Below are 15,320 nucleotides of genomic sequence, written 5' to 3'. Positions count from 1 at the left end.
TTAGTAGATGAGTGGGCCAGTCTAGCAGCCAAACATTGAGTGCAGATACTGTACAATGCTTCGAGAGGTTAGATAGCTCTTTGGATTATGATTGGAGATGGTATTGGGTGCAGTCATGGTCAGATGGGTAACTTACCAAACTCCCACTGTGTTTTGCATCTTCCTTCACTCCCAAGTTTCTCGATCTGTATAGGATTTATCAATAGTCAGGTTTGATAAGGAGACTGCCATTAAATTAGAGGACTTAAGATTAAGGGGAAATGTTAAAGATGGTGAGAATGACTGCAGCATGTGAACAGATATCTGACCCTGATTGTACAGAAATGGCTTTTGCAGCATATTAAGTTTTTAAAAGCTGCATCTTCGTATTTTCTATTTCAATTACTGAAATTGCTCAGTAGTATTGAAGTAATGACTCAATTATGAGATCTTGCAGTAGTCTTTTTTTTTTTAACTGAAATTCCTTGCATCATCAACCAAGATTCAGAAAGATGGTGTTTTGGATGCTGAATGCTCTGCCTATATATATATATATATATATATATATATATATATATATATATATATATATATATATATATATATATATATATATATATATATATATATATATAATGAAGAAGACATCATAGTGTTTTTGTACAAGGAAATATGCTTGTTTTGCAGCTGTATATTTATGTATATTAAATGAATATTTTAATGGTAGCTACACTGCTGTTTTGTATACTTTTATTGATTTTATAGTAGGATTCTCTACTTATTACAAATAGCGAAGTTTGGGAATCTCAGTTGTTCATGACTAATTTTATTACACACAATAATCAACAAATTGTTTAAGTGAAGAAAATTTACAATAATGTTATTACTTGTGAATAATGATAGGCTGGTAATTATAAATGTATTATTAAGCCTGAAATTATATTATTGAACAACCTAAAAACATGAAATGGTGAAATTGGGGTTATTATTCCACACATAAGTCATCATCCTAACACATGTATGTATAAAATGACTTCTTCCTCTTAATGTATGTTTTTTTTTGTCTCCATATTGCTTGATTTGCTTTCTATGAGTGTTTATCATAAGTTCTCAATGTTGGTGTACATTTCCTTCATGTTTCTTGGTAGTTATGAAATGAGTAAAATATCTCAAGGTTTTGATGAGTTGAGTGAGCACAGACATATTGGTGCAAATGTAATGTGAGATAAACAATGTAAGTGACTCTATCAATAATTGCAGTTGGAGGGAAAGTCAGTAGTGTTTCATCAGATGCTCTCTGATTTTCCAACATTTCTTTCTTTCTATTATGAAGATTTTTCTGTTTATACTTTTTGTAGGAATGATAGATTGCTAATATGTATTTCTCAAGTTGTCGAAATCCTTTGTTGTGGTTGAAAAGTAAAAAGAAATGGTCATAAGTAAGCAATGTTGTCAGTTAAAATTTAAATGTTAAAGTGTAACGGTAGCTTAAAAAGCTTGTTATGTTTTAAAATTACTAATGAGCATTGTTGTCACCATCATTATCTTTGGCATCTTGCTCCTTCTGTAGGGAGACCTCATGGTGATTGCCATGGCACTACTTGCAGTGCTCTCTTTTTCACTCGTGGCATATCTCATTGTCCATACATCTCTTCCCTTATGTACTGTTTTATTTAAGCACTTAGTGAGGATTTTGTTTCATGCATGTGAATATTTTCTTGACCTCTGTGTCTGCATCCATTCTGGATATGTCCTTACCATCTCAGGGTATCTGTTATTGACTTCTCTAAGCCTGTCCTTCCAGTCTTATCACTTCATACACTTCTCTTGTACTCTTGTGGTCAGAAGCAGAGTAACCTGTATTCACTTCCCTCATGATTTGCCATTTCTTTCAATATAAATTCTGATTTGCTGAAAATATCCTTGATATTGATATTGATAAATTTTTAACAGATCACAGGACTTGGTTTGGATTGAATGGAAATGCAAAATGCAGTGAAAATAAGTTCAGAAGGTTATGCAACTTCTGACCATGCCTGTACTTTGGCCCTCCATTCTTCTTTAATTAACTTCATACACTGTCAAGGAAGGATATCTTTACTGTTTCATCTCATCACACTTTTCCTGACATCATGTTTCACAACCATGGTCATTTATTTGTCAATGTGGTAGACGTAACTAAGTACTGTCAGGGAGGTTCTTGTCAGTTTGTAAAGCAACACGTTTTTACCAACAGTAGGAATTTTTTTTGTTATGTGACAGAAAACACTATTTTGTTTCATTGGACCAAGAAGTGGGTATGCGTAACGTGTGTGTTTATTTTTTATCCATTATGATTGCATTCAACCTCTTTGCTAACACTGTATAAGGAATGAGTGGAGTTGGTACATTATATGCATTAGATGGAAAGTATCAAGTAAATTGTCTGAAGCCGAAGTGACTTATAAATGTGTACTAGAACTTATGATTTACAGAGGCAACCAAGTAACATTTAGTATTGCAAAGGTTGAGGCTAAGGTGAATGGTGTGGCTTTACAATGCAGTTCAAGGCTCAGTTTGGGTCACTTGCCATCTGCTGACAACCAGTTCTCAGATAGGCATGTACCAGATTTATTCTTTTACTTTATATTTGATTATATAATGAATGAATTCTCATTTATTTTATTGTTGTTATTATTTTTCTTTTTGAATTGATTTGTAAGTATGATGTTTGTACACAGGACTTTTGAAGACAGTAATGGGTATTTTACCTGTTAAAGCTTTTAATATTGGGTATTTCAGCTGTTAAAGCTTTTAATATTGATGAATTGGTTAGAATTTGTTCCTAGTTGTCTTCTAGTTGAGCCTGTTACTGCTGCTGCCCACTCTGTTGTTACTTTGAGCTGTAGAATTGGAAATGTGAACTTGTAATTCCAGCATCATTGTGTTCCCCAGAGGCAATATACATGAAAAGTCCCAGCCGGTGGGCCCACAAAGCAGCCTTATAGCCATGTGCCATTACTGATCCCACTACTTTTTTGCCGGGAGCAGCAGCTTGTAAGGTTAACCAACCAGCCAGTGTGTTTGCACCACAAAGCAATGGGAGCTGAAATTGTCAATTCCCATACTGCCACAACTCTTTCTATTTTTCTCACAAGTGTATAAACCTATTTGAATTGGTGTCACTATAAAGTGTGCTGGTCTTGCCCAAAACATTTCAGTATTTAACAGCAAACAAGTTTGTACTAAAATATGGCACATGTTTTCAAGTATTAATAGTTTATGGTAGTGAGAATATCTTATCAGAAGTTGACTTTGCATTGCCAGTGAAAAGAAACCACATATGATAATTTTTCAGTGTATTGAGAAAAAAAGAAAAAAAAACATGAATGAGATGTTGATAAGTTATATCCTAAAGGAAATGTTAAGGCTGAGAGAGGAGGCAGGGTAAGTGGTACTTTATAATGATGTTCAACTCTTGTCCTTGATGTGTGAGGCCATGGCAGGATGTTACTCACAGTTGTCAAGGGGATGGGTTCTCTACATCATCCTGATTATCATACTTACCTTCTCTAGATGTCTTTTGCTAAGTATATAGTCATTTTACTTACTAATCTCTAAGGGTGGGTCTAAGGCTGAACTGGATACTGAGTGGCAGGTGACATTTGAAGACCTGCAAAACTATAATACCAGCTGCTTCATTACCATAACACAGGAGAACAGACTTAACAAATGGTTTTAAGCAAAGTGGATTAGCAACATTTCTGATGAATTTGTGAGAATAATACAAGTGTCTGAAAATTTGAAATGCTAATGACAAGTGTTTTTGTAACAAGTTGAGAGCAGAGTATAAGATGCCATGTAACTGTTTATCAATACAGACTCTCACTTGTTATGAACAGATCTGTTCCTGGAAAAGTGAGCCACAAATACGGTGTAACATATATATATGACCATAATATCTTGTATACTGCAAAGTAAAAACATTGCTAGTTTTTTTGTAAATGTTGAAAATATTTTTGGCAAAGCATAATTACACTTGCTCCTCTTTGTAGATTGTGATGTAATACACTGATGTACTTTATGCTGACTTGATTTTCAAGGTTTGTTGTTTATGGAGTGCATTTAAAGGTCTACTGATGTTATATAGTTACTTGAATGGTGCTTGCAAATCTTTGCAAGATGGTTTAAAACTCATTAAGCTAGCTGTAGTTTCTCTCCACTATTTGAATTTACACATAAGCTCTTATTAAAACAACTCATAATTTTTTACATGGTCCATAAAATCTGAACATTTTGCCAGATTTTTAAAGATGAAATTATATTGATAGCCATTAACTTTGTACCTCTCACATTCATACCTCTTTTTTCCAGATCCCTCAAGGATCTTTCAAATATATTTTTGGTGTCTACTGTTATGTGGTTTTAACCTTTGGGCAGTTGTGTAGCTCTATGTTACTTGCAGCATGTAGGCTGACATGCTATGACGAGGGAAGCAATCTGCTCTGTGCTACCACCAATACTGTACACTTGTGTGTACTCCACAATGCCCTCAAAGGCAACACTTTGTGTACTTGTTTTGTAAAAATTTTCTATATGACTTTTGGAAACTTTTTGATACAAAGATTGGATTCACGTATGTAAGTGTAGGTGGTAATGTATATGTGTATAAATTTAAGCTAATGTTGAAGTTATTGAAGTATTTAGTTTTCAGATGAGATACATTAGAATATGATGATTTTGGTCAGCTTTCATTGCTTTCATAGCACAGACATTTGTTGCAGGAGCCAGAAATCATGCATCAGATTGTTAGTGGCTAGCTAAACATGAAATAAACATGTGTTGATTATCATTGGTGTGGTAATTATATAACCAGTACCATGTGTTGCATTGAGGATAAAATCCTATTATGAATATGGATAATGTCTTGGACACATAAGGAATTTCTGTCTATCAGCGATCATAAATAAAGGGAAGATGAGGGAAACAAAGGACCCATGGTGAACATGTACTTTTAGCTACCAAGGTATGCATGTATTACTTATGCACAGGTGCAATTATGCAAGTGGGAAAGGAAAAGAAATGGCAAAGGGAAAGATGAAAGCAATGAAAGTAAAAGCGATAATTAATTAACTGCATACAATGTTGTTTGAACAGCCAACAATATTTTTGAAAACTCCCCCTCTTATGTTTGTTATCCACTGGAAGTGATGAATATGATGAACACTTGGGCACGGAGTGTTGGTGGTGTGGGATGTAACACGGTACAGAATATTACAGTACAAACCTTGTGGCCTGGAGAACAGCGTCCCAATGAAGGGTGCAAGTCTGGCAGAGTTAAACGGATGATTAAATATACAGAGGCATCTTAATCTAGATATAAAATGTTTGGACATATAATATTTCTTATGGTTTCAGTAGGAATACTCAATATCTGTGATTTAATAACAGGATGTGGTCCTCTCACACCTGGCAAAGCAAAATTCTCTCTCTCTCTCTCTCTCTCTCTCTCTCTCTCTCTCTCTCTCTCTCTCTCTCTCTCTCTCTCTCTCTCTCTCTCTCTCTCTCTCTCTCTCTCTCTCTCTCTCTCTCTCTCTCTCTCTCTCTCACTACCAGATGGGGCATTTATTAGGGGAAAAATCCTTCCTGCTCGATAACTAATCAATGTAACACTAATTTATTCACTTCAATAATTAGACAAGTACACAGTACACCGGGGCAGCCTTGAACACCTAACTGAGAACACACTCCACAGTCTTGGGTGAGTGCGGGTTGCTGCAGGAGAGTAGAGGTGGCGGTGTGACCATGGTGATCTTGGGCGCTTATTTGGTTCTGGCTGGCTGGGTGATCGGTAAGGCTCTCCACTCTAGTGTTCCCCAGTCAGAGTGAGAAGCACGGGCTAACTTATGGCCAACCGAGAAGGCGACAATATGGTGATGGGGCATGTTATTAAATTTTATCCACTTTTTTCCACATTATTTATCAGAGAACTTTGTTATTGCATTGGGAAATAGTGTGGATCGCAACATTCCATAGCTGAAATGTTGCGAGTTCGATCTCCTTACACGGCACTTGTTATTTATCCCCTCTTTCCACATAATTCATGAAAGAAACTTGTGATTGAATTGGTGGATAGTGTGGATCCTCGCTAAGGTGAAGGAGTTATGGCTGAAAGGTGCGAGTTTGATCTCTTACAGTTGCTTCAATGAGAGGAATATTGTCCTCTCAACCATGGCCCATCACTGTTACCGTGCACCATCAGCATCTCCACCCTATTCACACTGATGCACACACTTGTTCCATGTACCTGCCACCTTTATAAATCACAGCCTCATCAGGGACAGGGTCTAAGTTAGCCCGTGCTTACACTCATGATTGTGGAGCAATAAGGGAGAGTTCATGTCTCTCCACATTATGATCTCTGCTGTCTAGCTCTTAATTATATGGGTTCTTTCGAAAACTTGTCATTGGATTAGTAAATGCATACTCATCATCTATATATATTATATTGTTGCAAATCCCATCCCATCGCTGTCTCCTTTACCGTCTGTGTCCAAAGCAACGGGTGGCTGTGTTATCTGTACTCACTGTGGGTTCCGTGTGGGGGTGGTGGAGATGTGAGGTATTTCTCTCGCAAGACTCAGGGGACCAGGTAACACAGTGATCATGACACACATTGGCACATCAGACACCCAATGGTGTTTTTTTTTTGTTTCTAATTACAAATCTACAGTATTAACAGGAGAAACACTTGAGATTCGGCTAATCTCCTCTGTGGCCTTTGAAAACAATAGGGGTGAGAGAACCTCTTTCTCCGAATACTGGCCTTTCTCTCATTCCGTGCAGGGACAGGTGATGGCGGTGTGGTGTACAAGCTGCAGGAAACTGGTCCAGATGACGATTACACGTGCGTGGTTCTCTACCCAGCCACCCTACCCGCTGAGTCCAAGCACAATAACACGAACGAGACAGTTATGCAGGAATCTACCACACAAGGTGCACTTCCAAACATTCAAGGTTTTTACTTCTTATTCCCTTCCAAGATCACCATCTCTGTTCGCTAGCTTGAAGGTGTAGCATGCACCATGATTCAGATTATCAAATTCATCATCCTCATTGCTGAAATCAGTTGCATGACAGTAGAAACAATGACATTTAGGGTTAGTAATGGGGATTAGGGTTGGTGATCAGAACGAGACAAAACGGGTTCAAGCCTGAGAGAGAGAGAGAGAGAGAGAGAGAGAAAGGGGGGAAATGGTTCTCAAACAGAGTACTAGATGACTGGAATAGACTCAATAATCATGTTTTTAATGCCGAGTCAATAGGGAAATTTAAAAGAGCCTGGTAAAGGCAAGTAAAATAAAACTGAACGCTGAGAATTTCTAGAAAACCCGATTTTATTATTTTTATTTTATTTATTTATTTATTTATTTTTTTTTTAGTTAGAAGCGGATCACGGTGTGGCAAGAGCGGCTGTGACGAGGTTTGCGGAGAGGGCACGCTGGCCGAGTACACCTTCTGTGTTGCCTTTGCCGTGTCTTCCTTCACCATCCGTGGCACCGTGTTTAGCTACGCCGTTAACGACACGCAGTCCAATATGGTGGTGCTTGGTGAGCCCCAAACAGTCTGACAATTGTTCAGCATACATTTATTGCATAATAAGAAACACACAAACATACACACACACACATGAATCCGGTGCAGTATGATCTAATTTTTGTGCGTTACTTCCTGCTAAAAGACAAATAGATGGATAAATAGATAGGTAGATAGATAAATAAATGTTTATTGGCCATAAAATAATTTAACGACTCCTTGAAAATAACGGGCACTTGTGGTTTGTCCGCAGCTGTCACCTCCACTGAGCTCTCGGTGACGTACAACTACAAGGCTACCACAGTGGAGGTGGAGGACCTGTATGTACTGGGAAGGTGGCGGAGGGCGTGTCTTGTTGGAGTTCGGGGTCAAAACCACACCATATATCTAGACGGCATTAGTCTCCACTCCTGGCCTTGGAGGAGGGAGCCTTGCCTTCTCCCTGACGGGGCTCTGGTCATGGGACAAGACCAGGACCTTCTGATGGGAGGCTACAGCGCCGGCCAGTCGTTCCGGGGCAGCGTTACGGAGATGAACATTTGGCGTCGAGCTCTCACGTCCCAAAATATCCAACACCTGGAGTCGTGCGAGGCAGCCGGTGGGCAGGAAGGGGACTGGGTGAGCTGGAGCCACGCACCCTGGCGCCCCATGGGTCGATATCATACTACCACCAATGACCCATGTCAAGCTGTCCCAGACCCCATTATCTTCTTCAACATACGATCTACGTACAAGAAGGCTACCGAAACTCTTGAGATCTTGGGACTCGACCCTTACCTTCCCCGTGACCAGACTGACGCCGACCAGCTTCAAGACAAGATGCTGCTCTATGGCGATAACTGCCTCAACGATGCCATGCAGGGACACAGCGTCTGGATACGTGCTTATTTCAACTTCACCTCCAAATACTGGCAGGACACGAAAACGGGAGAGCGGCTAGGCTTTAACTTGGAGCGCCGCAAGCGAACTTATGAAAGCTCACGTGGAGGTGTGCAAGTCGGCAATAATCTATGGATCACTGACGACGCCGAAAATGACAACTGCTTTGCTGGATTTCTACCAAAGAAAACACCAATCTTTTATTTACGAGGGATCAAGTTGAACAGACTGCCCAGTAAACACTCCAACGCTTTTATTCTATATCAGACAATATCAGAGTATCTTTCCTTCAGAGGCCTCCAACGTCTCACCATCGAATACAACTCGGACCAGTGGGTTCTTGGTGACGAGAAGACAAACAAGACGCTGGCAGTTCTCGTCTCTAAGGACCTCCCCGTCGGCCGTCACTCGTGGTATTTGTACCTCGATGAAAGGGCCGGAGTTAGAGAAGAAAATCTGACCCTGAGCACCTGCTCCCCAGACCACTTCACGTGCGACGATGGCTCCTGTGTCAAGATGAGCCACCGTTGTGACCTGGTGAGTGACTGCGAAGACTGGAGCGACGAGCGGAACTGTGACATCGTGTTGGTGCCCACCGGTTACCTTCAGAGCCTGCCGCCCTCCCCTTCCCTCACTATTGATGTCAATGTCTTTCTGGACGTCATCGAAGTCAACCTGGTAGGGATGACGCTCGTCTTGGACCTGTCGTTAGAACTGAGTTGGTACGACCCTCATGTGACGTACCGCAACCTGCGCCCCATTCACCGCACCAACATCGTGTCCACCAAGGAGGGCGAGTGTCCCCTGTGGCAGCCCAGCCTGGCGGTGGCGCCTACTTACAGTTTTGCGAACCAGAAGTCCTCGGTGATGGTGGTGCGCCAAGCTGACGGCGTCATCAAGGGGGACGGTGAATGCCATTAAACGTTTACATTATATGAAAGTACTGTGTACATAGATAGTAGTTATGAAACTTCATACTGGGTGGGCATTATTGTTATTGTTGATGTTGATGTTGTTGTTATTGTTGTTACTACTACTACTACTACTATATACCATTACTACTACTACTACTACTACTACTACTACTACTACTACTACTACTACTACTACTACTACTACTACTACTATTACTACTATTACTACTACTACTACTACTACGACTACTATAATAATAATAATGATAATAATAATAATAATAATAATAATAATAATAATAATAATAATAATTATTATTATTATTATTATTATTATTATCATTATTAGGAACTTAAGAACATAAGAAATAAGGGAAGCTGCAAGAAGCGACCAGGCTTACACGTGGCAGTCGCTGTATGAAATATACCTACCTATATTATTATTATTATTATTATTATTATTATTATTATTATTATTATTGCTGCTGCTGCTGCTGCTGTTGTTGTTGTTGTTGTTGTTATTGTTGTTGTTGTTGTTGTTGTTGTTGTTGTTGTTGTTATTTGTTGTTGTTGTTGTTGTTGTTGTTGTTGTTGTTGCTGTTGTTGTTGTTGTTGTTTTTGTTGTTACTATGTGTAAACCTTTCCATTTTGAAAGTGGAGTGCTAAGCTAAGTGAGGCAGGCGGCTAGTAGAGGTAGGGGCGGCATGGTAGCGAGGGCAGGAGACAGTGTTGCGGGAATAACAGTATATATATTATATATATATATATATATATATATATATATATATATATATATATATATATATATATATATATATATATATATATATATATATATATATATATATATATATATATAATCACATAGGGCGAGGCAGAGAGAGGCTCTGCATGAACGCTTTAGGGCGAATGTTGCGTTAGGTACGATTTTTCGCACTTTTATATATAGCAGGTAGTCGATCCATTTACGTAAATGCTTCAAAATGGTCTATTGCAGGAAGTTTAATAATTTCAGAATACAAGGACTGATGCATGGGTGTTGTAATTACGGCAACTTGTTGCTAATTCACTTGTTGAACATTTGTTGCGAATGGGTGATGATTAATATCTTGAAAAAGGCTGTATTTTTTTTAACATTAATGCTCAGTAATGTGTGATGAAATTATGACAGTAACTCATGGTAATATCGTCTGGTATGCCAGTGGTGTCATGCTCCAGTACTGAATTGGTTGTCTTTGGCTCTGCAGACACGGTGTTTGAGGGGCGAGAGAACTCCCTGCGAAAGGCGGTTCAACTTCAGCCAGTTGTTCGGTGCAACTTTAACCTGCTTCTGTTCCCCTGGGACGTGCAGGTGTGCAGCTTCAATATTACCGTGGTAAACATCCACGCGCAGGGCATGAGGTTCAACAGGTCGTCACGTGCAGTGTACAAGGATGGGCTAGTACTGGAGGAATACCTGCTCAACAATATGACGCTCGTGCTGGGCAAAGACGGCAACACGGCAAGCATGACACTGGTGCTGCAGCGGCGCTACCAGAAGTACCTGTGGGACACCTTCCTGCCCTCCGCCAGCCTCCTCATCATTGGCTACGGCACTTTGTTCCTCCCTGCCGAGTCTTTCAGCGACAGGGGTACCATGAGCCTCACCTCCCTGTTGGTGCTGGTGGCTCTCTACACAGATTCGCTTGACACGCTGCCCACTATTCCTTACAACACACACATGGATATCTGGTACATCTTTTCAATAGCGTTCCTCGGCCTCATCATCGCTACTCATTTATGCACGAGCAAGAGTCCCGACAATCATTTCAGCATTCAATATCGAAAAGGCAACGGAAAGCTTCGCCCTGCCTGGTCAGTGCCTGGTGTTACTCAGCTCCAGTCAACACGGGCTGCCCGGATTCTGCGGTACGCACGCTTAGTCTTTGCCCTAACCTTAGTACTCTTCCTTGTATTTTATGCGTGGCCAATACTCGCCGCAGGAAGTATTACGGATAAATAAATTCTGGAGGGTCTGTAGGAGAATGGCTTCGTATGTGTTAATTATAACAGGATAACAGAAAAATTCAGTTAAAGTTTGATTTTGTGGTTTTCATGATTTTTTCTGTACATAATCTATGGTGGTGGTTGGTCTCATCCTGAAGTGTGCCATGTAGTGATCCCAAAATGATACTGGGGCCTGACGGTCGCTATAGTCCCGACGTATCCTTTTCCGACCAAGGGTTCAGTGTCCTGGCCTGTTGAATTCTCCTTCTTCCACAAATTCGAATAATTTATTCTCTGCTGCAGTGTTTCAGTACTTATCTTAATGCTGGTATGGCCTGCGTCATATTTTGGAAAGAAATAAACATTCATTGTCTGGAAATTAGTACTCCAATGTTATTTTCATAATCCCCAAGGTCTCTGTAAAGACTGCGGAAAAGTGAGAGACAAGATTGATAACGGAGTAAATCACAACAAACGACTAAGTAAAGGACAGTAAAAAAAATTAAGCGCCGTTAAAAAGGCTCACCGGTCACCTGACCTGAGCTGCGCCGCCTGCGCGTTGAAGTAAACCTTTTGCCCTGTGTGTGTGTGTGTGTGTGTGTTAGTGTGTGCCGTACAATAAACATGGATCCAGCAGCCTCTCCTAGCAGCTGGGGAGTGACTGGTGAAGGATGGGTAGGCGTGGAAAAGTGGAGGACGTGATGTAACGACAGCAGAGAGCAGGAATGTTATTTCTTAAGGTAGGTCTCTCTCTCTCTCTCTCTCTCTCTCTCTCTCTCTCTCTCTCTCTCTCTCTCTCTCCTTTCAGAGTTCTATGATTTATGTATTTGTGAAAACCTCCTTAGAAATACTTGTACTATTAACAATGCCAGTGTCCAGGCAGTAGTCAACAATAACTGAAATGACAGGACGTGCCGAGGTGACAGTTTGCTTTCTAAGGCTGGGAGAAGTAAGAGCCGAGAAAGCATGTAAAGTCTTATTGCTGCCTTTTTCGTGAGGTACTTAACTGCTGTGTATTATATGACTGCAGCACTGGACACACACACACACACACACACACACACACACACAAGTACAGTAACACATAAACAGTACCCTTACTAAAATGAAACGAATGATTTTCACTGAATGGACGAAGTATGGTATAGTACTGTTTAACGTGTCATCTACTGTTTGTGATTCACGAGTCAGTGGCTCGAAACACAGCATGATACGCGACGCACCCTTCGGAACGCTTCAAACAGCCAGGCTTGCCAACTGTACCGAAACTACTCGGATCGCTTTATATTCGTCTTCATTTAACAAAATTCAGCCCCATTCTTACGAGGCATAATTTTCACTGGCCACGGACATGATTAGTTGAGCTCTCATGGGTGTTCTTTTTCCCGCTGATACAGTCGCTGTAAACTTTTACTGAATTCCGAAAGCAGTCTTGAAAACACCAAAAAACTTCCACTACAGCTTGTAAAAGTTGAGTCCTGTATTCATAAACGGTCTGTTCTCTGACTACGATTATTTTCGAAGGCCACAGATATGAGTAGCTGAGTTCTCAAGACTAGAAGTCTTTTTAATCTGTTACTAGACACATAAAAATACTCCTTAAAAATCCATTTAACTCTAACTAGAGCCTTTTGTATGTGGTGATGGTGCGGCGCAGAACTGTTTCGGAATATAGTACTTACTTATTTAGACGCTGAAATGTGTGTCTACTGACGTTACTCCTTCAGCCGTACTTTATGTAATCTGTAATGATGTGGTATTGCAGGATTTCATTGCTATTTGTCCTTAAAATGTCTGATCTTTTCGTTAGTTTTGTTAGGTTAATTGTCGTTGACTGGTGCTCAACGCACCCTTGCCAGTGACGGTACATGTGAAAGTACATTGCGGCTGATTTTCCTTAAATGTACCCAAGAAACTTACTGCCGTCTAGGCATCTCCTTGTAGTCTTATTGCTGATACTTCTGTTTCAGATTTTTTTTTTCTAGGCTTGGCCAAAGAGATTTACTGACGCCCATAAGCTCAAAGTAGTGTAGTAGTTTTGTGGGTGATACACATTTCTGATCCATTTTCCTCCAGTCGGGACCTCAATGACTGAGAAGTAAATCATCCTCCCGTCCAGAGCTTGTGCTGTCTTTGTACTATGACAGATTTGTTGGGTTGTTTGGGAAGAGAGTCTGTGTTGTATTCAAATGACATGTGTGCGTCTTGTTATTAAGTAAGTGAACTGTTTTGCCTTTAATTTTTTTCTTGCATATGTTTGGAAATAAATGTGTTGCCTTTTAAATATTACTAGAAATGTATTAGTGAAGAGATTCCTGTTTTAATTTTAGGTCTGACCGAAAATTTCACTCCCTACATAAAATTCTCTTGTTTGCTTCTGAATTTCTTCTTCTCATGTATTGACTGCAAATTTTACTGCATACTTAAAATTTCTCGATATTTCACATTTCTGAATCATTGGATAGCATTGATTTTTCGAGGCACAGCAAAGGAAAAAAAATCCTTGAACTGCACGGGATCTTGAGTCCATATGTTTAAAGACACAGTGTAGGTTGATGTCTGTGGTGTAACGCAAGTTCAGGTATTGGGTATTGGGGCGCATCAGGTATTGGGGGCATCAGCTATTGAGGACAAGAGAACTCACTGAGGAATAATTCAAACAAGACTAATGTTTAGATCTGTATGAGTGGAGGAGCGCCAAACAAACACAGCTGTCGTATTAGGCATTGAAGAATATTGTAAAGAAACTCACCGATGAATAATTGGGTACAAGACTCGTACGTAGATCAGTAAGGAAAAAAATGGAGGAGCGCCAAGGAAACACAGGTATCGTTTAGTTCCAAAAATTTACTGTCCTACGATTAAACAGATTTTCGGTGTAAATGAGCGTCATGGAGGTGCTACGGGAGGTCTAGAGTAGTACACTGAGTCACTCCCAGGACCGTGATGCTGCCTGCCGCGCAACACACACACACACACAGACACACACACACACACACACACACACACACACACACACACACACACACACACACACGTTCCTCCGAGGCTTTTAGTTGCTAGTAGTAGTTTGGTAAGGAGGAAGAGGAGGATGAGGAGCAGGGTGAGATGGAAAAAGGTAAGAGGGGGGGAAGAAGGGGATAAGTATGAGGATGAAGAGAAAGAGGAGGAGGAGGAGGAGGAGGAGGAGGAGGAGGAGGAGGAAAAGACATGTTAGGTATCCACCCACCCACCCACCCACAAACACACACACACACACACACACACACACACACACACACACCCTAACGCTAACACACACAACCTACCACTAACACACACACATTTACAAAAATATGAACATTTCACGACACATGTTCAACAGGAGGGAGTAGGGAGGGAGGAGGGCGAGGCAGACGGGATTGGGATGTAGATTGTAGAGGATGAAGAGGAGGAGGAGGAGGAGGAGGAGGAGGAGGAGGAGGAGGAGGAGGAGGGGGAGGAGGAGTCAGGGCGGCGGGCGAGAGGGTGACTGGTGGTATGGGAACAGCAATCAAGAAGCTCTTTTGACGTTGCCTTAAAGCTATGTATGTACGGCGAGGCCCACACGGACTCCCGCCCTTGGATGACTGATACAAAACACAAACATTCGCCTCTCTCTCTTGGTCTGTCTTGACCAGTGTCCTCGAATTACGCGTCCTGCACTTCATCTCATCCGTGCTCGCGGGAGACAGAACATATCGCAGGTGGATGATCGTTGATTCGTGGTGGAGGAGCGGTAGCAGCAGCAGCGGCGGCGGCGGCGGCAGTAGGAGCAGCAGCAGCAGCAACAGCGGCAGCAGGAGTAGGAAAAGTAGGAGGAGGCGGCGATGCAGTGGGGAAGTCCGTGAGGGTTTGAGAGTGATGGGCCTCCCAACTCTCAGCCCGGCCTAGGGAAGGAAGGGTGAGGAGGCAGTATGGTGAATGCAAGGGAATTTCAAGCAGAAAGTCATTAGGTCTTCACTATGA

The 15,320-nt window shown here is 41.0% G+C and overlaps 2 protein-coding genes across 3 annotated transcripts in view; one reads left to right on the top strand and one right to left on the bottom strand.

Annotated features, from left to right (window-relative positions):
• The first annotated feature begins 7,393 nt into the window (after nt 1-7,393).
• Nucleotides 7,394-9,373, top strand: LOC135106603 (uncharacterized). The gene is made up of 2 exons (XM_064015878.1): nt 7,394-7,568; nt 7,808-9,373. Exons 1-2 carry the CDS (start codon nt 7,556-7,558, stop codon nt 9,352-9,354), a joined length of 1,560 nt encoding a protein of 519 aa, XP_063871948.1. The 5' UTR covers nt 7,394-7,555; the 3' UTR covers nt 9,355-9,373.
• A 5,188-nt stretch (nt 9,374-14,561) lies between these two features.
• LOC135111091 (nephrin-like) overlaps nt 14,562-15,320 on the bottom strand; it is an 87,338-nt gene continuing 86,579 nt past the window's right edge. The window contains exon 21 of one of the 2 annotated variants that reach the window (XM_064024026.1): nt 14,562-15,241. The gene's annotated coding sequence lies outside the window, so the exon portion shown is untranslated. The remainder of the gene's footprint in view (nt 15,242-15,320) is intronic. The other variant, XM_064024035.1, reaches the window with a different exon arrangement.

The sequence above is a fragment of the Scylla paramamosain genome, chromosome 2 (genome assembly GCF_035594125.1).
Source record: "Scylla paramamosain isolate STU-SP2022 chromosome 2, ASM3559412v1, whole genome shotgun sequence".
Taxonomy (NCBI): domain Eukaryota; kingdom Metazoa; phylum Arthropoda; class Malacostraca; order Decapoda; family Portunidae; genus Scylla; species Scylla paramamosain.
This window is presented reverse-complemented; position numbering and strand designations above follow the sequence as displayed.